General features: G+C 39.3%; 1 protein-coding gene across 1 annotated transcript; it reads right to left on the bottom strand.

Annotated features, from left to right (window-relative positions):
- Positions 1-25,195, bottom strand: klf13 (Kruppel like factor 13). The gene is made up of 2 exons (XM_062991804.1): positions 24,434-25,195; positions 1-7,374 (listed from the first exon to the last, which is right to left on the bottom strand). The coding sequence occupies exons 1-2, from the start codon at positions 24,894-24,896 to the stop codon at positions 7,046-7,048; spliced, it is 792 nt and encodes a 263-aa protein (XP_062847874.1). The 5' UTR covers positions 24,897-25,195; the 3' UTR covers positions 1-7,045.
- Positions 25,196-25,441: the final 246 nt, after the last annotated feature.

The following is a 25,441-nucleotide window of genomic DNA, read 5'->3' as shown; positions in this document are numbered from 1 at the left end:
TGAATTTTTATGCATTTATTTTCAAATGTAAACTTCACTATTTCATGCATACAAGTTGACACATACATTATTTGACAAATTCTTGTTAATTCTTATAGTTGCATAGGACAGAGTCACAATATATTTGTCTAGCATGTAAAAAATGTCATAAAAAGGTACAGCAGAGCAACCATGACCAGCAACATTAAAAGTCGATAGAATCTGTGGAACTGTACAACTGGAATACTTCTCTGTAGTGATGTGGTTGATAAAAAATCAGATGCCGGTATAGCGTGTTTTTGAACGAGGTCATGGAAACAAGAACTGGCCATAGTTGTGTAAGTTACTGCACAAAGAGCTTTCCACTGGCACTGTAGCCACTAGAACAGGCATTGCACGGTAAAAACTGAGACTAATACATACATCAGAAAGGCAAGCCAAGTACACACAGGAAGCCTAGAAGCCACTACACACTCTCTCTAAAACTCCATACATATTTGTTCATCTAATGATTGGGAAGTCATGGACAGTACAAAATACTTTGATGTGAGGGAATAGTTGTGGCCCAGACTTAACGTCTGTAATATCTTTTAATTTTTTGATTATTCAGCTAGCAGTAAGGGGCAAGCAACCCAGGAAGAAATCTATTAAAAGCCTGCTCTTAATTCTTAGTTCTTATAAAATGTTAAACATCACAGTTGCAGGGCTCCACAGATATGTTCGCTAAAAAACAAGTTCACTAAATGCACTTAGTAAGAAGGGAACTTGGGGGAGGGGTGGCCTTGAATAATAACCCAGTCACGCGTACTCATTAACACCTGCTATGACAGCAACCTCAACCCTGCTGACACAACTAAAAGCTGAACGTTTCTAAAGGAGTATTTGTGTGTTTGAGTGCGACCACACAGAACAACAGACAGTCAGACTAACAAATGAAGCATGTCATCATCAGAGGTCATGGATAAGAGAGGAACCACATACAGTTCTAAAGTTTATCCCCCTTTATTTAGAACATTTGGAAGCAATTATGGTTGCAACATGATACAGACAAAAGCAAAACCATGTCCTCACCATCGGTAAACATAAACATTTTTATTTGTACATATTCTACCAAATGTATGTTCATTTGGAGGAAGTTTCCAGTAAATCTCAAAATGTGCTTACACTAACACATGGATGATGTCAGGGGCTTTTCCCCTGGCCACAGTAACAGGATGGCATTTGTGCTGCCACTTTTGGGATTATTGGGGCTAAATTAACCTGTACAAACACAGTGCTATATTACCTGTGGAAGCTGTTCATTTAATATTGACTGTACATTTTACTGTACACTGGCTTCCAATTTCTCACAGATATGTATTACTTTATAACTTTCAATTTATAAGACCACCCAGTTAAACTTTGCTTTTATTGTTTTGAAAAGTTAAAAGGGTCTCTTTTACTCTCTAAGCTTCCTAGCAGACACATTTGAGGAAAAAAACAAATGAATCTTTTATTTTTAAAGTTTTTCTATCAAAAACAACTTCAACGTTCTTCGTTAAATGGCAGGTTTTAACACAAACACCCAGAGGTCTTTGGAGGCAAATGTTAAACCAATAAGGCTTAAAACCCAGTGTTGAAGTGTGGGCTCCTTTGCAAGCTGGCTCAGGTGATAAATCATGGTACCACAGTTGCCCTTATTTTAACAGTTCCACATGCCTAATCCCTATTTGTCTGTTTTTTTAGGACTGGCCTTTTCTCTCTCGCATGCCTGCATTGTAGCAGCTAGCAGTTTTGCAAAATCCCTTTTCTGATAGGTTTAGGGTGCTCTGCCAGAACCTGAATAGTTTTGTCTATTTCAGACATCATGAAATACATAGTGTACAGGAGCATTGTTTAAACAGCAGGAAAAAGCCATGTTAAAAAAGTACCCAAATTAACTAGTTTCAAATGTATTTCAAAAATAAAATACATCACAGTCCAAAATAAATACACAAAATAATGAAGCTTCTATGCATTGGTATGATATAAGCAGCACATTTACAGCAAATACATTTGCGATCCTTTGGAATGGTTGGGTATTCATTACTGATTAATAGAACAACAAAAATGTCCAAGAGTTATTCAACAATGCACTGAATTATACAGCAAAGAAAAATTAAAAAAACAATATAATCAAACAGAAATCAATATAAAGTTACATGTAATGTCACACAAAAAAATAAGGTTAAACTTAAAAAACACTTGTGTATCTAATGCACATCATTCAATCCTGTACACATACTTAAAACCACATCACTCATAGAAAACTGTACAAGGTTATTCATTTAGTCTTTGTTATTGAATTTAATTGTCTAAGGGTTTGCAGTTATCAGGAATTACAATTTTAATGCCTTTGGCACTCATTATTACAAACTAATGAGTAAAATTTTAAATCAAAATCTATTAAATTGATTAGCATAATCATCTCATAGATAGAAAAAAAATGCAGCCCATGGGATTTTATGTGGTTAAATGTAATTCATTATTCACATGAAATAATATTCAATTTGAATTTTTTTAGGGATTCAGAAAATACTTAAACTTAAACCTTCCTAGTTCCTTGGTAGAGGTATGAGTTTGAAAAGCTGTACACATAAGGAATAACATGATGTCAACTAGAAAAATCTATAAGCATAAAATAATAATAATACGCAACATTAATTATCATAAGACTATGCTGCCTACTCACAATGCTATGGTCTCTATGGTTATATGACATTTGAAAATGAAGCAAATAATTTCAGTCTAATGTGATCTATCAGACATGTCTGATATAATTCTCTCCAGTCTTAAGAACATATTTTTACAACTATATCCTGCTTATAACAAAGATTCAGTGTCTCTGGATAAAGAGGAAAGTAATGGGATCTCTCTCAATGACTATAAAAATAGCATTGTGTCTGAGATTAAAATGTAAAAAAACAATAATCTTGACAATTACATACAAATCATTCTTTGAAAGTGAAAAATTAAAATACAAAAGAGGGAAATATGTTAATAATAAACAGTCAGATGAATACATTTTAAGTTAAAATATAAGATAAGGACAAAGCAAGTACAGTTTTACCCTAGACATGCCTTAATCAATGTTCAATGGTCTCGCTTTTCATTCAAGTAAAATTGTACAGTGAAAATAAGGAGTAAAATTATGCCATTTTTATATTTCATATTGACCTGTGACTAAGCAAGCATAAATGACTTAAGTGGAAACTGGAGAGTAAAAATTTAACCCATTTCATTAGAACCCAAGATAAGGTTGATCTGAGAAATGGGTGGTACTGGAAGATGCTACTGGCTTTAAGCAGAGCTCAGTTTAGAGACAACAGAGGGGCACCATTGTTCTCTTTGTACTTACACTGACCAGCAGTGAGAAGAACACAGTTACAAAGTTACGCCTAAGCCACAGCTCTACAGGAGCATGAGAAAATGCTCTTGGTGAGAAAACGTCAGCAGATAAGGGAAGAAATGTGTTATTATGTCCTTTTGGGGGGTTGGTTAATGACAGGTGAGAATAGAGCATACAACATTTTGCATCTTCTCTATTGCTAATCTGTATGGAACTCATTTGACTAAAAACCTTAGTTTGTTTTCCATTGCTTAAAAGGCCAGGATTCAACTGTAGTAATGTTATCAGCTAGCTAAACTGTAGTCTATAATAAAAACTCCCAGTCTAATAATAATGTTGACTTTTTTTTTTTTAACAAGGAATAATTTAACAGCATGAAGGCTTAAGGTTTTATATAATACATCCCAGTTAATTGCATGGTTTAAAGTTGCTCTGTGTTAATTGCACAGGACGTTTGCCATGCAAAATTGTCTATTAACATTAATGCAATTTCCAGACTAAATGCTAGTGTTAGAGCGCCTTTCAAACTGTTTTTGACTTATGTTGATCTGTGCAGTTCTGGAACCTGTTTGAAGTGAGGGAATGATTAAACACATACACAGCTTTCTGTGTGGTCTAATTGCAGGAGAAATGCATGTGTGATGCTGAGGCATTTTATTACATGTGTTTTTTTAAAGGCAGTGAGAAGAGAGAAAGCCTTGATTATGTCGGTTTGAAAGACTGGGGCTGAGAGGCCCTGGGGGGAGGGAAGGAGAGAGGAGAGGGACAAGGCATGGTATTCACAGGGCTCCACCTGCTCTTGCAACCCAGGGATACCACATCCCCAGCTGGGTAGTGCCACTGAGCTCAGAGCCCATCTCGCTCTAGGAGCCATGGTGGAATACGAGTTAACGGGAAACAGATGCCCGCTATGGACTGAATAAGCACGAGAATGACAAGTTGTATAGGGGTAACAGAGAGCACGCGATAGTGAGTTGACAAGTGTGAAAGATGAGTGAACAAGCATTTACATTATCGTGCACACAAATGTGAGTGTAGCTGTGTGTGAGGCAGTGTCAAAGTAGTTTAGACAGTGGTGCCTCTCTTAATGGCAGCTTTTGTAAGCCTCTGGCCTGAGCTGATGAGGCATATCTGTTAGGCATGGCTTTTCAAAGCAAAGGATCATTGTCACTGTACAAAAATCAAAGTACAAGTATGTGTTACTGCATGAATTTGGTAGCAACAAAGATATTCAAGAGCCTGAAGCCCTGTTTTAATGAGGATCAAGTTTGAAAGCAGCCGCTTGAATGGTTTATTGAGGTAATGCATTTAGCAACACACTGACTGCTTGTCAGTGTGTCTGTGACAGTAAAGAAGTATGTGTTGAGGTATGGATATGGTTTGAACAATACAAAGCTAGAAGTCCTGTGGCTATTTGCTACCCTATTAATGCAAAGACAAATGGTAAAACAAATAAAGTAACATCTACTGTGTCAATACTGAAAACACAGGTAATTAGTATAATATTTCATTCTCTTCTGCATCAATGACTTGATACAGATGTCAACAGATATGCTCAGTAACAATCATTCTAATTGTCTATCAGCCTTTATATACAATGCTCAACTTCCTGTATGTAATAATGATTTAAAGACATCTTCCACCCTATTCAATCCAGGCACTCTGGTAGATGATGAAATGCTCCTTCTTTCCTTAGTGGTTGGTCATGGACAGAGCAAGGGGCAGCATGCAATAGAAATGGGGGACTGCACTCCAATCACAGAGCCAGAGATATTAGCTTACTGAATGTCTCTTCCTCTAACCTGCTTAGCTTAAAGCCTACTATCTGGCTCCCTTTGGGTTTGTTCATTCTTTCTCCCCCCACTTAAACAGACACACCAGTCCAGCTTCCAGCCTCAATAAAGACCTGCAATTCTCTAGCTTACGTTTAGTCTGCCTCGTTAGCCCAAGGACCCTGGAGACACCCTAAATCATCACTCTATCCTTTTGTCAATGTTTGCCTTTTTCTTACATACTCCTTTTCAAGGTAGAGTGTACAAACTGGGCTAAGGAAAGCTCCCATGCAGACACTATAAACAAAGGTCATTTGTCATAACAAAACACGATGCATCACATTTTCCTTCCCCAGCTCTAGATATTACACCTTTGGTCTTTGGGTGTTTCTGCTCCGTGTGCTTCGATCTTGTTAAAAGTGAATGAAAGAGAATTGAATGAATCCCGTGGTGGGTGTGATATACCTGTACTGTTGTGAAGAACCCTGATGCTGAGTTATGTGCAGTATTTATGGTGCAGTGCTGCTGCTTTGAAACTTTATCCTTCATGTTTTAGGGGATTGGGTTTAGTCCTGTAAGAAGAGCAGGCCTATCTGTTCTCCACTTTGGGTAGGTTGAGCATAGTATGGCAGTCTTTGCACCTACAGTATGATAGTGTAGGTGTTGATTTTTTTTTTTTTTTTTTTGGCCACATTCACAATACAATCCTTAGTGTTCAATTTATTTATTTTTTGCTCATTGGAATTCTTTCCGGCTTTAAGATTCACATTTGTGAGTGGCCGATGTCTATCACGTGACCACACACATTAAAATGTGTTAAAATCGATAACCTTACATCTAGGCTTGAATTAAATCATAAACACCATATTCGTAATAAAATAAACACACAAGCAGCACAGGCCTTTATTATACGGATAATTTGCTTTAACATTTGGCTGACAGGCTGTCAGCTGTTTATAATAAGGGCCAAAATGTGTCAAACTCAAGAATTAGCTTCGATCTTCCAAATGTTCTGTTTAGAAAAGAATTTGTGCTGCTTTAACTTTGTAATGTGAACATAGCCTTTGAAATAAATGAGAACTCAACCAAAAACAACCCAACTTTCTGAGAGAAAGCAATGCCAAAAACAAAACATTATTTCCAGTCTCATAACACATTGACTTTCACTCAATTCTAGTTTCTTAATGTGTGGTACCACATATTACAGACAAATATAAAGTTGAGTTTGAATGACTGTCAAACCAAGTGCTAGTTTTCCCTGATGTGAAAACCAAGAAAAAAAGACAAAAGAAAAGAGTGCAAATTTTCTGTTGAGTGTAAGGCTGTTTTATGTATGTCTTCTCTTCATGTTTATTCTTTCAAGCTAACAAGGCCATCCCTGAGCAGGGCACAAAATTCAACCCATGTTGAATTTCAGAGTAAAGTGATGCTTGTTTTGTGCAGTCAAGGTAAATATTAAAGAGAAGAAAGGAAAACATTATTGGATCCTGAGGTGTGTGTGTGCCCTCCCCCTAACCTGTTATAAATAAAAAAAGAAGGTCAATGTATAGCTGTTAATTCTGTCCAAATGTTTCACCTGAACAGTTAATCAAATGAAATAAACAAAACAATTATAGAAGCTGGCTGTGGCCAGAGGCTATAAAAATACAGACATATGGTACATCAAGTAATATGTAAATATTGCCATCTGGAAAAGGCATTTTTTCTGTTCTGTGTTTTCTGTCTTACGGAGTTGCACGGAAAAAATTGCACTACATGAAGCGGTTATGTACAGTAGAGTACACCACAGCAAGCAACACGATTAGCAAAAAAACGAGGTTGCCGCTGACAGTGTGCAACATCATTATTATCGACAGAAAAGAATCAGAAGGGTAAAATAAAACAGCATGGAGCCGCAGGGGGCGGAGGGCAGAAAGTGCGACCAGGTTTAAGGCGAGCTGGCTGGGCTGAGAGTGGGGCTGAGCGTGGGGCTGGAGGCATCCGAGCGGCTGTAGTCGCTAAGCGAGCCAGGCCGTTTGCTGTTGGCACCGTTTAGGCCTGCACTACTTCCCTGCTGCCTCTTCAGCATGTCCAGCTGGAAGTCAGGGTGGCGGCGCGCGTGCTTCATCAGGTGGTCGCTGCGCATGAAGCGCTTGTCGCACAGTGGGCAGCCAAATTTCTTTTCGCCTGTGTGTGTGCGGTAGTGGCGGGCCAGCTCGTCGGAGCGGGCGAACTTCTTACTGCAGTCGGGCCAGGTGCACGGGAAGGGCCGTTCTCCTGCAAAACACACACACACACACACATGCAGCTGTCAGCATTTACTCAACACCACTAGTAACGTTCAGACGTAATTACTATTATATCTTCAACATACAGACAGCAGTAGTATATACATTTTATTTATTTATGTATAATTGTTTAGTAATATAAACCTGCCCAGGCTCATATTTCAGTTTGGCTTAGCTTAACTCACTGCTAATTATGGTTGAGTGCATGATGATTTTACTTTAACAACTTGCTTAGTCTTTAGAAGGCCAGATGTCATCAGTTCATGCATCACTAACAGCATTTACATCACATAGCATAACATCTCTGGCGGTTGATGTCAACCTAGCAGTTTTTTCCAACCCGCATGTAGACAAAGGGGGCTTTAAGTTCAGTGGAGACCTGCCATGCCCTTTGTGTCCTGCATAGCTTATGTTAAACAACTGCAGACATCCTGTTTTAGTTTTTTTTTGTTGCTGATTTAGGGTTAGTTTTCACTCTATGACCATACAACCATATAATAGAAGCACCCACTGTTTCTGTGACGGTGGTTAAAGTTAAGACCTGCATTCCTAGTGTCAACATTCACTTAAATCTAAGTGAATCTGTGCATTCACTAAACACAATTTAAGCTCTAACCATAGAACTGAATGAAAGACTGCAGTTAATAATCACAGATGACAGTTCGCTGGATAGACCCCATTCTCGCAGGTCACTCGAGGGTTTAACAATGTAATCCACCATTTAGATCACAAATGAACACCCGACATTCACACATAAAGGCACTTTTATGAGGCACTGTATAGAATGCACAGGCCCGTTCCCGTTAGTGCTCCAGCTGTAGAATGGCCTGTGAAAAGTTTTTATCGTCAGTAAACTGGGTGAAAAGCCCTAAACATTAAGCCAGGAATGCACACCATTACAAATGAGCCATATGTGCCAACATCATACTATCTGATAAAAAGGACAGATATCATGCATATGTTGCTCTACAATCGGAGACAGTTTTATTAAAACCCCACTCCAGTCACGACATATAACTATTAGTGACTCCACATATAAGGGAATTATACCCTTCCCCCTCTTTCATCAAGCAATAAAAGTTGGCTTTCACATAAATCTACCCAAACCCAGATGGTCCTATATATTATTTTGTGGTTTCTTCTGTGTTCCATGTAAAAAGAGTATATGTTTTACGTCTTAAATGGCTTAATGATACAATATTAATATTAGTAAATATTAACATCGGTCTGGTGTAAACATTGTTGCTTGCAAAATCATATACATTATTATTATTATGCACAAAAAGTCATGATAGGTAACCTACAGGATAAGCAGTTGTAGCTTTTGTTGCAAATGTATTTTTTACTGGTCACAAGTGTCTGGCTCTTTTTTTTATTGAACCTCCCTTTGTGTAACCACTATGTATAATATTATGCTTAACCTTTTCTCTGTGACCAGTATTCAGTTAAAATGTTCATTCAAATGTGCTGCTGAAACAACCCTTTAATTTCCCATCTGTCCTACTACATTTCTTTATTTTTAGCTGAAATGCTTAATTTAAAAGCCATGACATGTAAAATATGGCTCCACTGATTTGTGGGTTATTTTTGTTAACAAAAACACAGCTGAACTAAATCTAAATAGTGCGATACATACTGTAGGCCTGTCATGGTTATGAAATTTTGGATGACTAGTAATTCCAACTGAAATTATACACTGCTGTGATAATACATATACTCCTAATGGAAAATAGCCCTCATTCATCATTAAAATGAACTTTAAAAAGCTTGTGTATTAACACAATGTTAAAGCAGTAGTATGTACTTACTGAAGACTTTTTGGTACACCTATATCATTGCAAGCATTGTGCTTTTCCCACTACCCCATCCAGACTAATTTTATAATTGTCAATGGCAGGTCAGTATGCATTCAAGGAGCGATCATGTACTGTCTAAGGTTGTGACATCAATCCTTTCTGATTAATGAATCTAAAAACTGCTGCTTATTTACACCTTGAATGTTCTGTAGGAGCTCCAGATTAGATTACTGAGTACAACAACAAAGGATTACTAGCCTTCACCCTCCAAGGACTGGTAGTTGTCAAAAACACTTTGACTAACTTGTCCAAATTGGGGAAAAAATTAGATCTTAATACTATTTGTTGGTTTGTTTGTTTGTTTATTAGGATTTTATTGTCATGTTTTACACTCTTTGGTTACATTTATGACAGAAACGGTAGTTACTCATTACACAAGATTCATCAGTTCACAAGGTTATATCAAACACAGTCGTGGACAATTTACCTCACTTGCATGTCTTTGGACTGTGGGAGGAAACCAGAGCTCCCGAAGGAAACCCACTCAGACACGGGGAGAATATGCAAACTCCACACAGAAAGGACCCGGACCGCCCCACCTGGGGATCGAACCCAGGACCTGCTTGCTGTGAGGCGACAGTGCTACCCACTTAGCCACCGTGCCGCTCCTATTTGTTGGTTACAAACTTTGTTTTTCATGCATTAAATCATCATTAGTGCTTGAGAGACATCAATGTTTTAATTCTAACAGAATGTTAGCCAGTAGTGCCCATCACCCCTGTGGTGGACGTGCCAAAATCTGGGCACTGGGCGTAAAAACAGTGGTATTTATTTGTGTTTATCTGATGACCCTGGACATTTAAAACCGTAAATGGAAAAAATGAGGCTAGACATCTAGCCCTTATTTAGTAAGTTGGACGAAGCAGGAAATGCATGTAGCAGGCCAGACTGCCCAGTGTGACTCCCAATTGTTTTGTGGTTTCCCTAAAAGCCCCAGTGGAAAAAACAGTGTTACTTCAAAACCCAGTTTATAACGCCAGATTGACGTGAGAGACATTGGCATTTTTAACACATTGTGAAATAACTTGAATAACAGCAGGCAGAGTGAGTCTATACTTCCTCAGTCTAAGTTCATGTCCTGCCATTCTTGGGCAGACAGACACAGTGGAGTTCTACACTCCCTCCTCTCATAGACTCCCACACACAAGCATAGAAATACACAAACAACAGTCTGGCCATTCATCTCAGTCAGTCATTATGCTAGCTGCACATGAACACAGAAAAATACAAGATGAATATGGACACAATGTTCATACTTTTCCCATGTACACAAACAGCATGATACATATCGAAGTTTCTGTGCTCTCACATAACCATGGTTATACTAGCTAAAATGCAGATTTATGAACTTGTTTAAATCCTGTTCCTATGCAGACATGCAATAATTGGATTCTAATTTGCTGCAGTTATATCATGTTCTCATTCTATAACCTTAATCAATAACCTTGATTATGAAATGTCTGTGTTTTTTGTTACTATGCCATATTTTTCCATTGCTGACATATTTTTGGGAGGAGCCTTAACCCCCTCACCACCTCAGATCTTTACTACTCACAGCATGTCATCGTCACAACCACTTTGGTATTGTGTGCGACCCAGCCATGCAATTTCTACAGCTGCTGACGTATAGCTCCTCAAAGACTTGTTTTATGTTCAGCAAAGAGCAATGATAGTCCACTACCAGCAAAAAAGAAAGAAAATTGTTAGGTATTAGGGTGGAAAGAAAGAAATCAGCAGCAGGAACTGAGTAATAGCTGAAAATAGACTTTGCTGTGACTTAAACTACATAATTAAATGGTATGGTACTTTAATTTAGTATGGTAGAATGATTCTAAGTTTCTGAAAGTCTATAAAGTGTGCATCAGACCTAATAAGAAGCTTTTTAGGACTTTAATTTCTGTACAGACCTGTAACCTATAATTTGCAGGATTATTTATTTATAACAGAGACACAGGTTACACTGGGTAATTCACACAGGATTATATGGTTAATGCAAACACACTACGTTTCTATGTCTTCAAGCAAAGCTCCCACAGGTTAAAGGTAACAGATCCATCAGCATTAATATTTCACCGGCCAGCAGAAAGATGAGCAGGAACAGAATCACTATGCCCATTATGGTCCAACTCGAGCACAATGCACAATGAAACCAAACCATTGTAAATGCATATGCAGCTGTACGTGACAAAGACTGCTGGATGGACGGACTTTGCTCAGAAAAAAGAAAAAGCAGATAAAGAGGAAATGATACTAAGAGAGTCTGAAAAGTGCAACCCTAGCAGTAGCGATTTAACTGCAGATTAAATTCCTGATGATTCTAAAGAACTTCCCAGTTGGCGTGCACCCAGGCTGCTATCCTTTGTCCTGTCTGTGATGGTGGTTGTCTAGAACACTTGTAAGCGAAGAGGAACCTCATGTGTGCAGTCATGAGAAACCTCCTGACAATAGCGCCATACTGGGTCACCATCCATCTGAAACATAAGCATGCTATCTATTCAGATGGACTACTGTGTTCATGATTTTTTGCCTGACTATCCATATGTGACCATAAGGACATGGGGCTACAAATGAGAATGCATCTATGTGGTTTAAAACCCCGTTTAAAAGGATAACTGTGCAGACCCCCAAATTCTGAAGAATCAAACCCAGGGGTATTTGTTATAGCCCTTTTGTTTCTGTGAGAAAATGATAAGAAGGTCACAATTAGGCTAATGTGCCATCTTTTCCCTACCCTACTATGAATTCACACAAAGCACTTTTGTAGCCTCAACCGTCATTGCCGTCATTTTGGTCAGCTTCAGGGGGGCAATTGTAATGTGGGTAGTGGCGAGCCTCATAGGACGACATGACCTGAGTTGTGAATGCTGACGTTAAAGGCTGCTGCTTGGCAGTCTTCTTGCTGGCAGTGTGCCAGGGAGACTGTTCATGTCACAGCCGTTCTCAGACAACAGGATAGTAATTAGGAAAGGCCTTGGTTATGTGCTCTTCACTAACAAACACAGTGACCCAGTTACCCAGCCATTACATCACAGATACATTGTGTACTCAGGACCGTGTAGAAACTGTCTCCTCTCTTTAGTGATATGATTATGTCACAGGTGGCAGGCTTAGTACCTTAGGCAGACTCAAAAATATGTGAAAAATCTATTGAATAAAGTAGAGCAGTAAGGTGCCACAGCATATCCTGAATGTCTGCATTGCAGCGGTCAGATTGAATGCAAATAAAATAAAGAATGGCATAAAAAGAGAGTGCTCCCCCGTTCTTGGATAAACATAAGCGCATTAAATGATGACATAAATGTACAGGAAAATGAATTCAAAGGAGCATAACTGGTCCTGCTCTCTTAGTGCAACGAACGGCATCCCTCTTTCCTATTTAAAATGCTATAACAATAGCCAAACACATACATCCATGAGTTTAAGTTTACATAATAAGGCTGTAAGTACCCTTCTCCAAGCATATATGGCTACCATTTGACCATTTGTTTGAGGACCACTTCAAAAAAGATGAGGTGGCTTGCTTTACAAGTTTAGGAATACATATGCTATGTATAACCCTTTAATATTTTAAGCTTCAAATGTAACTATGCTAGCAGGCATGTTTACAGTGAGGCACATCACCAGTGGGAGGTCAAACGAATCTATCCACTATAAGCCTTATAAAATGCACTTCCAAGCCCATGCTGTGCCAACTTAAGGGCAATACACGATGCCTCTTCAAACTCTTCAAACTGAGTTTTGCCAGGCTTTGTCTGTCACCCCTGGCTGACAAACAGCTCTGACTGACACTTTCTTCTAAGTGATACATCAAGAGCAGAACAAGTGTAATCACCATGCAGTCCACCAGACATGGTGTTAAACTACACTTACCACCCTGCCACACCAAGTCAACTGCCACTATCCTGCCCTCCTTTAATGGCTTAATCTACAGGCTGACCCCTGTTGTCCATGCATTGCGTACTGTATCATAAGCCCTAGTCATCTTCTGTCAGATCATGCCGATTTTAAAATAATCATCTAGTTTATTTTCATCTTGGTATATTCAGCAAGTTTGTACAAGTTTGATAATAGTTAAAAGTGTTCCCTTTCTGTTAGACCATGACCTATTTGTCTATACACTTGCAGCGACGGTGCTAATTTGAATTTCAGTTGAGCTCTGCTGAACTTTTGACTTGCCCCTTACTCTACGCAATCTGTTGCTCTGTTACTATTGTACTGATCTGACAGAAAATGAATCTGATGAGGCAAAGCAAAAGTGCAAGTAGAAAAGTACCATCATTATAAGAGAGTCTAACCTAAAAATGACAGAAGTCAATGAATGATGAAACTGCTGTATGAACAGGTGCCCTTGGCTAAAATATATTCTAAATTGTGCTACAATGGTTTGTGTAAATCAACAGAACAAACTGAATTTGGATGTTTTGACACTTGTTAAAGTACAGCAAACATTTTAAATTGACATAAGCTAGAAAAGTTCAAGGTTTTTATATGTTCACTTTACCTTTCAAGCAGATCCCTTGACGCGACATAAGTACAGGTTGGTTTATTTGGTCTTACACTACACACTAAATACACTGTCAATGTAATAATTAGGAATGTTAATAATTAACAAATTACCGATAAAGTTATATAACTTTACTTCCAAAAGCTGGCCGTTGATTTGGATATTCAACCCATATATAATTGCAAACAAATACAAAGCAAGCAATTGTGGCTTTAGGGCCTTGCTCAGGGGCCCAACAGATGCAAATTGACAATGGTGGGACTAAAACCAGCGACCTTTTAAACACTGCCCTCCATATCTCACAAAACATACATGTGCAGAACTTACTAAACGCTTTTATCCAGAAATACTCCCATTCGTTACCAAACTAAATCCAAGAGATTGAGAATTAAAGACCCTGTTCAAGAGCCCAACGCTGGCAACCTTGCAGTGGCTGGGTGTGAACCAGAAACCTTCCAATTACTAGTCCAGTACTGTTACTGCAGAGCTACCAACAACATTACACACCTATAATAGTGTTTTGAAGTTGTCATGAGGTTGGCTTGAATGATCACATAAAGTAATGGTTAGACGTTCTAAATGAGAGCTACACTGCAGAGATACACCGAGCAAGTCCAGTCAGATCTGTGGCAGCCCAAGCCAAACACAAGTCTCATAGCAGCACCACAAACATAGCACTACTCATCAGAAGGATGTAATTTATTTCTGCGTTTACGATCATGGCCGTGAGCCAGGCGGAGGCCAGCCAGCCGCACTTCTCCACAGTAGTAACGGCAGGGCGTCTGTTGAGACGGTTTCTTATGCTTAGTGTAAATTGCCTTTTTGTTTGAGTCCAGGTCCAACGTGTCCTGTTTAGACCCCATGCTATTAACAGAAAATAGCACTGGGCTGCTCCTAGATCAGGGTAAAAATCGTCATGTTACGAGTTACTAGTCAATGAGAGCTGGCCATAATAAAACTTACTCAAAATGATGTGGGTCACACCCAGCATCTAATAATGCATGCCAAGAAGGAGAATAACTGTGACAAAAAAATATCTCTTAAGCATAACTGGTTATACAATAATGGCTGGCTTTAATTTTAAACTAGTAGCATTAACACCACATTACTGTCAATATGAATGAGTGCTTAAATATTCTTGCTATTAGTCTGCTGACATAATCAAGCTTGTGTGGTTTGACCTACATAGACAGATGTAGAGACTAGGAAGACGCTCAGCAAACAGGAGAACGTTACACCTTTGCGTGTGAGTGCGTCTGTGTGACCGTCTGTGTGTATTTGAATGGGTGTGTGGAGGAGGGTCCCTCTAACCACAGAGAGACCGGTGCTTCATTACAGGCTTTCAGTCTGCTGTCTCCATTCACTGGTTTGACTTTGAGAAATATGGGATTAATGTGTAGGTGGAACAAAGGCATATGGGTGGGCCAGGTGCAGTGATCTTAACTGGATCTGGCTTGCTTTAAAACCGGATGACAATAAACGTAGTGTTTAATTTGTTATATACTTTTCTTTCTGATGAAAATGCAAAAGCCCAACACTTTGGTTTAGATTGCTTGTCTAAACATGTGCATCCAAAACTGTCTAGATTTTAACAATAGCATTAGCCTCATATGTCCAGAGCCAATTTCAGTCTTTTATTTGTGATAACCAAAGCTTACTCCACCCATTGTCTACAGCACTTGAAACAAGCATAAAGGAGCATAGATGAACCACACAGTGATGCAGTTAGTCTACAATAAGACAAACATGTTTTGTGAAAAGAAAAAAACCCTTTTTAACTGTTGTTAACTTGTAACTGTATATGTGTACAGAAATCCTAGCACAAACAGGTGGGTGTTTAGCAACGTGTGCATAACTTTCCGTCACACCCCTGCTCATTTACCTGACAGAATTTAGTTACATTCAATGAGCACATCTGAAAAATATTGTCTGAGTATCAAAGTAAATAACCCAAAGCAAACCACAACTACCATTATCTACTGGCAGTCAGAGGGAGTGGGGTCATTTTACACTGTATGCAAAATAGCAGAATGACCCCTCCCCCTTATAGGCCAGAGACCGTTGGCTGAATGAGGCTCTTTATCACCTCCCTGACCACATCCCCTACACCCAACACTGCCATGAATCTTTATAGGTGGTCATACACCTTGCACACTAGGGTTAATGTAAATATGACAGTAGACGAGGATACCCATCAACCCATACTGGCTTATATCTTTATATCTGATTTAAAAAATAGGCCATATTGAAGCAGATAAGACAATTAGATTGCTGGCAGAAGCAGCTGTTCGAATGACATACATCAACGAATGGCATTGACAACAACTAAACCCTCCCTTTCTCCTCAGTTACACTTTGTACAGCATGTCCCAGGCAGTGCCCAATGAAAATCCACTGCTGATCTCACACCAGACACTCCACTAGTGGCTCTATAAAACAGCAGCTCTAGATACTCTCTTTCCTGCTAGATGAAACTGACACCCTCGAGTAGGACATTAACACAGGTTGAAAGAGGCCAGGCCCGGCCAAGTATACAACACCAGAGCAGTTCTTTTTTAAAGCCCCCGTAGCCAGAAAAATAGGACACAGAACTGAGGGGGTTGGGAGGAACAGAGAAGCTTTTATAATCTTTTGCCAAAGCTAACTAAAGCATATGTTAGCTTAGTGCAGCGTTTGAAGGATAGTATGGAATGTACACAGTCTGATTAAGGTCTATTATTCCCACTACAGCATTACGGAATGTTACTTTACGTTTTTGTAAAATGCGAGTATATATTTTTACTAAAAAGCCTGTTACCAACAGTGGATTACAAGAGTGCCTCTTAAACACAATGCAACGGGGAGCTATAACAGAGCGGGTGGCGCCCTGCCTTTGAAGCTCGAGCGAAAGACCCACTCAAGTAAGTATGAAAAGAACCCAGGTGCAAGATGTTTAATCAGGGTATGGAAATACTGTGGCTTAAAAATCCAAAATAAACAAAGTGGCCAAATTATTAGGAACAAATGAATGAAGAAAGTGGATAGAACAGGGCTAGTGCAGCGCTGAGAACTGGTTGTCATAATATGACTGCTCCAGCTGTCTGTGACAACTCAGTTAGCAGAAAAAAGGAAAAATAGGGAATCTTCAGAACCTGCTGGTTCAGGCAATGCACAAGCAGCACCCCAATTCCAGCAGCTGGCAAACCCTGTGCATAAAGTGGATTTACGGGTGGGGTTCTTTCCGGAAAAGGGACATTACGCCACCTCTGGGGAAATCCACTCTGCTAGAGCAGTTCCAGCATAAGGCACACAATGCTGCAACACTGGAGTTTCAAATGAAAGCCTCATACCTAGCAATGAAGTCAGCCTAGCCTCCTCATGGAGCTAAAAGTTTTTGTCTTGTACTTGCTTCAGAGCTCAGAGACTGGTCCTAAATCACTCTTAAGCTAAAACTCTTTTAAGCTAAGTTAAAGAGGATTCTTCAAAAGCTTTATGAATACAGCACTTGATGTGCATCCAAGCACAAAAAGGGAAATCTCTTTGCTAACCAGATATTACTTGACATGCTATTTCATTTAAACAGTGTTACATGGGCTTTTAATTAGCCTCTATGACTAGGCTTTACCTTAATGTTACAAAAATGTTGTATGTTGCATGTGTCTAAGTGTCTGGGTCTTAAAGTTGGATACCACTCCCATTTTGTGCATATTGTGCATTTTAGTATTCTATCCACACCACAATGCATTACTATGGCATTACTAACCAGTTCTTCATATCTCAGGTCAGTGGTCTAAGGGAAAAACCTTACCCTACCTAAGGGAAAAATACTTACCTGCTAAAAAACAAGCCTAAAATGCCATGTCCTAAGACATGTTTAACCTACTTTTAAGTAATGAAGAACATACAGCTCTTTATAGAGTATTCCAATACTTTAATGTTTAAAATACTCCAAGCAGAAAGGATTATGTTAGATGAGATTATCCCAGAACACAGTGCCCATATGCACACTTTTACAATCACACTTCCCATCTTGACTTTACTAATCAAAACCAATTGTGCACCAAATGAACTTGTACAGGCTGACTTTTATAGTGGAGAATTATCAAAACAAATATCAAAAACAAGTCTGGTAAAAGTATAATGAAAGCAAGTTCTGACAACTGGATGGTAAAGCAAATTAGATGCCAGATTATACTGATATAAACTGCAGCTTTTAGTTAGTGACCAAACCAAAACACTCTGCTAAAGGCATCTTAGTCTTTACCATATGGCCTAAGTACCCTAGACGCTGCCCAGGACAAATAATTTAGAAATGCTTCAATACTCCCTTACAATTATACCAGACTGGCTACCCACCTACTAGTTAACCATGTTTGACTGCATTTGTCACAGACAGACATGAGTGGGATTTAGGTCTTAATTTGTTTACGTATTTTCTAAGCCATTAATCTGAATATACAGTAGAAGTATCAAATATATTTATAAGACTGGAACTTGGCAAACTCTCTGTCCAGAGCCAATGAAGTCCAACAAAATATACAATCAACTTTTGCATTATGTATGTGATTTGGGACAGTTATCCATTGGCATAAGAGAGTAGAGCAGGTTGCCACTGTTGGGCCCTTGAGCAAGGCCCTTAACCCTCAATTACTCAGATTGTATACTGTCCCAACTTTAAGTCACAAATGCCTAAAATGTAAATCCATTGAAAAAGTACGTTATTGGAGGGGGGATGTTAAGCTGGGGTAAAATTTACATTTTACATAAGATGTAACTGCATGCAAAGAGAAAAAAAAAACCTTGACTCTAGCTTTTGCACTTTGTACTCCAGACTTAAAAAGTCTTGCTAGGGATACAACAGAAGTCATGGTTAAAACATACAACTGCACCATATACATGGCAGCATTATATTTGTGTGATATTTAACTTTGTTAATCTTCTCTAAATGTCACTTCCTGCTTAGTGCACTGAAACAAGATCAAGAGAGTGTTTTTCAAATAGACCCCCACCCATTTTATCTCACATGCCACAGTAAAGCCATAGCAATGCTTATTTCCTCTTATCATGTTCTGTTACAGGAAAAAGAACTCCACCTGCAAGCATATTGCGTTCTCACTTAATAAACAACAGCTCTAGTGCTTGTAATGCGGCTGTCCATCTGTGTTGATGAGTATGATTTATGAGCCCAATGCAATACAACCTGTTCTGACAACTAAGATTACCCATCATCAACTCCTTCTGGCATGGTTATGAATCTCTTTTTCCACTTGCATAAGACAGTTTGTTGCATGTTCATAGAAGAAAATGTGGTGATAAAATACATGTTGAATCCTTACATGGAATGTGGCATGTGAGCCTATGTGGCGTAATGGTAAGAGCCATGCTGCTGGTAATAACAGCAGTGCGTAAGTGCATGACAGTATGTAAACCAAGCCAGTGGGTAAACACATATTAGTGCACCCTTAGTGCAGGTCCCAAGCCCAGATAAATAGAAGGATTGTGTATGGAAAGTCATGTGACCTAAAACTATGCCAAATCAAATAAGCGAACAAATGATCAGCTGTGACAAACAGATGCAGCCAAAAGGTATTATTCTTTCACATTGGAATTACACTTATGAGTATTGTAAGATGCATTCGCATAATAAGCATTTAACACACTAATTATATCATTTATTAAGTTGAATTTGAATTTGTGTAAAGTTTAATTTCATTTTCATTACCCACTTTATCCTGGTCAGCTTGCAGCAGGGTCTGGTTCCACCAGGCAACACTGGGCAGTAAATGAATCATGCTCTTGGTTAGATAATACCATTCAGCAAAGTTGTTGTGTTGAATGGAGTTGCTACCATCAATGGAAAAAGCAATCCACAAAATCGGTAACAAGTAACAATCGGCAACAAATCGGTAACCCCGTTTAATAAGGGTAGAAAACCATTTGGGATTCAGCCTGTGTGCAGTTGCTATGTGAGAAATTACTGCAAACTTGTGAATGCTTAATGCAAAAAATGTTACAACTTTATCAAGCTAACAGAGTTCATATATGTTAACTGCCAAAGAAATTGTAAATGTGGGTTCTAAATAGACAGACAGCAACCTATGTATAAAAAACTTCATTCTAATGTCAAAATTGCATTAATTACAAACTAATGAAAATTCTAGTATAAAAAAGAGAACAAAGAGAATTCAAGCCTTAATCATCTAGCAGAAAAGTTCAGTTTTAACTCCTATATTAAAGATTCTGCTAGTCTGGCTGTCTAAAGGCAGTCAGGCTAAGCTTTAACAGATTTCTTGGGAGGCCATCTCAAGGTCATTCCACTAACCTTATCTCAATTGGGAATGTTCCGTAATCACAGGTAAACACAGCATTACAGAGAATAACCAAGTGAACTTCAGACACATGGATCAATTATGCAAAACAATATGGCAAACAACCAACAGTTAAAATATGCTCTGTTGATATTTTGGAGTTTTATATGGATGCAAAGTAATAGGCAGTGGCTCAAAGTAAAAGGGTATTAACAAAAATTAACCAGCTTTGTAGAAAAACTGCATCTGGAGTGCTATTAGAAAAGAACCATTCTGTAAGATTTCCAAGTGCTCAGATGACCTCACTTGCTCTGCTACATTGAGAATGTTTATATGATAGTAACAGTTAAGAGGTCAAACCTTTAGAATCTTCATGAACTAATAGTATTTTGAATATTGCCCAACTTAACATATTAGTATCATGTTAAAAAACACCAATCTCCTACCCTGAGAGCTTACATTTTAATACTCCCCTCACTATATTTGCATTTCAATGCATAGAGTACTTATATTTTATTTAAAGCAGTAAGTCAAGCCCCCTTGTCACATGGTCTAAGATTGGCTTTTATCACAATAAGACATCTGTTCGAGCTCTATCTTATACCTCCTCGTATTAGTAAGTTAGTGCATGTAATGCCATTCTGTATCAATGTGCAATGCAGTAATAATTCAATATACTGTTTGCAAGTACAATATTGCTGACAACAAAATTCAGCCAAAGCAAATATTGCTACATGCTTATGAGCCCATAGCAGAAATATTTGTGTTGTTGAACAGTCATCATCCTGAGCTCTGAGGATTTTTATTACAGAGAAACAGAGGTCTATGCCCAGATTCTAATGCAGGAAGACTAATGATCCAAAAGTGAGTTCAAACCAGAGTCAGCACAAAGTTCAGGGTGTTACCAAAGTCAAACGAGGACTCCAGCTCACTTGGACCATGCAGGTTGTTTTTATTACATTGTGTTCCTCTTCATTTGGACAGGGGTGTTGAGCTGGGAGAGAGATCTATTTTCTCTTTGATCTATTGGTTCAGACTGAAGGAAAAATCTTGCTGAGTGCCTTAGAAAAGGCGCCTGGCTCACACAGAAAGTTGGCTGTGCATGGACTGCTGAACTCAGATGACCCACATTCTGTGATTACCAAAACAAATGAGAGGAATGGTCATTATTTAATAACCATATGACCAGTGTACAAGCCTGTAGGTGAAGCAGGGACCAATCGAGGAAAAATCAATAATATCAAAGTAGTGCTGAGGTGGGAAAGTCATTTGCTCTGGATTTCGGCTACTACTCTACAATTGTGATACACTTCCTTTACTTTTTGTCCACAAGTGTACCACTGTAGAGGTATTATAAGAACTGGAGAGATAAATTAGCATTAGTCACTAACAATTTTATTGTGGTTTGCTTAGGGGTGCATTTTCGACCATGTTCATTTCATCATAGTATTTATAATTTAGGCCAATAACCCAAATTGATGATGTCATGTCATTTAACTTGCTAAAAACTCCTGGTTTTTATAAACATATATAATAAGTAATCATTATTATGTAGGCACATGTAATATTATAATATATACAGTAATATGTGCCTACATGTAACAACAATCTCCAATATTTATTATTTGTCTGTGCTGTGGGGGTAGGGTGGCAAGTAAAACATCCAAGCCCTGCTACATTTCGCAAAACAATACATCAAGTCTGCCAAAAGCGTGTTGGATGGTGTGTTATGGTCTGATGTTTGGTGCAAAAATACGTTGCCCATCATTAAAAGAACACCATACCCACAGTGAAGCATGATGGTGGCAGCATTATGCTTTAGGGCTGCTCAGTACAGAGAAATATGCTGGTGCCACAAAAAATGCCAATACAGCTAAGTTGGACTCAAATATAATACACCATACATCATTACATGGCACAAAAATGAATGTTTACTGATTTGACCCATGCAGATTAATCCATATATTTGAACCAAACTAAACAAAATTGTTCTTCTGCCAATTACTTTAATACCAGACAAATCTCCAAATCATGTGCATCACATCTAAATTACAAATGATCCAGTGGTGTGTGCTGAGTTTTTCAGCTTAAAACATAGCTAATGGAGCTTATAAACTAATTATCAGGTCCTGCATGAGCATGTTTGGATGTGTTAAAGCACCGGAGAAGCCTGGAACTCCGCAGAGCAGTGGGTCTCTTAGAAAAGCATTGAGAAACCTTGGTCTATTTTATATATATTAAGGTAAATTATTGCTGAAACCTTAATATAACAATATTCCCTAACAACAAAGAAGTTAAACTATGAAATAAATACATTGGGAAGAATGTTGAGAATGTGAGGAGGAGAAGAGCAATCTTTGATATTTCATTGAAACAAGAGATAAATCGGTTCAGATGTTTCGATGCATTCTATGGTTGTTTGTGTCAGTATAAAAGCACCGGTGAGTAAAACCTCTCATGCTTATATTGCGCATCATTGCTGCACTCACTGTCGCAGCTGAAAAGGGTGTGTACTATAGCGGCCATGTGCATCTAAAAGGGTGTGTACCATAGCGGCCATGTGCATTGAAAAGGGAGTGTACCACTTCAGCCATGTCCAGACAAACCTACTTCGATGATGTAACTAAGCTCTACTATTATGATGCCAGATTTGCTTAGATTGCTTAGAAAGGCATCTATTCAAGGAGGCATATCTGTCTTTGTTTAACAAACTGTGTAATAGGGCTTTATGATTACTGAAAGCAAGCCTACACAGGAGACAATCTTATGTGCATATATTACTTTGGGATGTCCTTGTGTAATGCTGGATATCAGTATTGGATTGTGACTGGTTTGAATTTGAAATGAAGGATCTGCCAGTTTTTCAATTCAAATCCACTGCTGTAAATATGTCAGATTTTTACTTACATAACACAAATCATTTACCTAAACATAGCAGCCAAACTATTATAAAGCTTATCACAACTTGCTAGCAGTAACTCAGCAAGGTTCCGCTCATTAGTCTTTTGCACCATTAATATTGGGACAGTGGTAGCCTAGTGGGTAGAGCTTTGGGCTATCAACCGGAAGATTGGCGGTTCAAATCCAGGCTCCGCTATGCAGTCACTGTTGGGTCCTTGAGCAAGGCTGCTCCAGGGGCGCTCTGACCCCAGCTTCCAAACAAGCTGGGATATGCAAAGAAAGAATGTCATTGTACTGTAGATCTGTATATGTATATATGACAAATAAAGTATATCATCAATATGTATTTATCTTATGTGTGAAAGTACACACAAGTTGCATAATAAACAACAGTGTATTGTGTAAGAGTTTAGGGTACATTCCATGCACGTTTATATACACACTAAAGATACAAAGATGTTCCATTGAGCTAACTGTTCTTGTTTTATATATAGTGGAAGTGTGTGTGTGTATGTGTGTGTGTGTACATTTATACATATGGGTGCTTGGGTAGCGCTCTCGGAGCTCGTCTAGCTGAGTCTGTTGCTGGCCAGATCAGCTGGCAGTGTGTAGTGCGGGGGTGTGGCACGTCACAACAAAGAGCTAGAGAAGCACACACATCTGCACAACTCCGTTCAGCTCCCTCCCTCCTTTTTATTCAGTTTTCGGGTCGTTTTATTCGTCGCTTTGCGTGTTGGAATAGTTCATGATTAGGGTCAGATCGTGCGTTTGCGTGATACCAGGACATCGGCTATTAAATCGCACCGCATTGTAGCGCACAATGACGTACTGCTGCGCGATCTAAGAACTTTTAGCATAAACACAAACAGGCTGCTCATCTAACCGAGGAGAACACTGCTGCATGTGGGCGTGCGTGTGTTAATTGTCGGTTATGCCGGCATTGTTGACCATCTCATTTCTCTTTCCTGGAAAGGGACGTGCTAAAGAGACGAGCTAAAGCTGCGCGCTTACTGCGCATTGCACTTTCCTTCGGGATATACCGCGATCGCTGAGAAATCAAACACTTACGATTAATTTAATACGCATTTCTGTCGCATATGAGCTCAGCCAGCACATAATGCCTGCGAACTTTGCGTATAAGGGATTCAATTTGGAAAACTGTTGCTATTGCGATTGATAAGGCTGCTCCAGTGGGCGTGACGTTATTTAAGACGCTGCGTATACCTACTTAAATAACAATTGTACTCGAGCAAATGTGCTCCATGTGTAAAAAATTAACTAATTTACGTTTTTACTTTGTGTTTTGTTGCACCGAAAACATTTAGGACACGCATACTTGGTTATTTTTGTAATATTGAACAAGGTGAAACTGTCCCTATACTTTAAAACAATCCTCCTGAACTCGCTGAATATAATCCCAACCGGTTTGAGTAGGCCTAGTTGTAGTGGCATGTGAGCCGCAACATGACAAAGCACTCACTCTCAGCAACAGAAACTGACCTGTGTGTGTCCTTAGGTGAGCTTTGAGATGGGACGATTTGCCATAAACTTTTTCGCAGCCCGAATAATGGCATTTGTGCTTTTTCTGCGGGGACTCTTGCTGCTCAGGTCGTGCCCTCCATCGCTTGCCTCTTTGTTTAAGGGCAGCAGCAGCAGCAGAGTCGGTCAGAACGGCGGTAGGTGTGGCAGAGTTTCCATCCTCTGGTGGTGGGCTCGGTGCCATGCTCTCCTCTTTGGTTTTTGCCTGCTCGACGAAATTGCTCGGGGTCTGTTGATTGAAATCCGCTAGAATTCGAGCAACTACGAAAAGAGAAGAGTTGTCCCTGACCAGCGCTTCCTTGGTCTCCTCTGCGTTCCTGGGTGCAGCCGCAGTTTCGGCTCGGATCTCCCGGTTCCCTTTAGGAGCGTGCACTATTGCGCGGCTGGACATTGACACAAGGCACTCTGCTGCTAAGTGTTCCATTTCGCCAAAAAGCAAAGACAAACTGCCCCAGTGGTTGTTTAGAACATTCAAAACCTGATGACACTTAAGACAACTCCGTCGATTCCTTCTTTTGTGTGATGCTGAACATACAGCAAACTCACTTTGTAAACCTTACCGGCTTTTTTTAGTCAAACCTGGCATCCTGGGTCAAAGTAGGCGAAAAGACAAAACGCCCACACGGGCTGTGTTCTCACTTTTAAATTCGAGGCAGAGAGAAACTGAAAAACTTGTACTGGTTACACATGAAAACTCCCATCGTTGCTGAAAGTTCTTCCCACGTTATGTGACAGTATTGTGCCGTGCGCCGACTGGAGCTGGAGTTGGTATCCACGCTGGGGGCGTGTCGGCCGGCTGCGGCGTCACTGCGCGCATCCTGATTGGCCAGCGCGCTGTCCTGAAGTGCACCTACTCATTCAGCCTTTACCAAACTTCGGCAAGTGTACTTGGTGACAGCCCAAATCTCCATATTTTCACACTAAATAGTGTACCAAACTAGCACGTAAAGTTAAACAGGTAAAGTTAAA

This window comes from Trichomycterus rosablanca, chromosome 1 (assembly GCF_030014385.1).
Source record: "Trichomycterus rosablanca isolate fTriRos1 chromosome 1, fTriRos1.hap1, whole genome shotgun sequence".
Lineage (NCBI taxonomy): Eukaryota > Metazoa > Chordata > Actinopteri > Siluriformes > Trichomycteridae > Trichomycterus > Trichomycterus rosablanca.
Note: the sequence above shows the minus strand (reverse complement) of the source record. Positions and strands in the feature narration are given on the sequence as shown.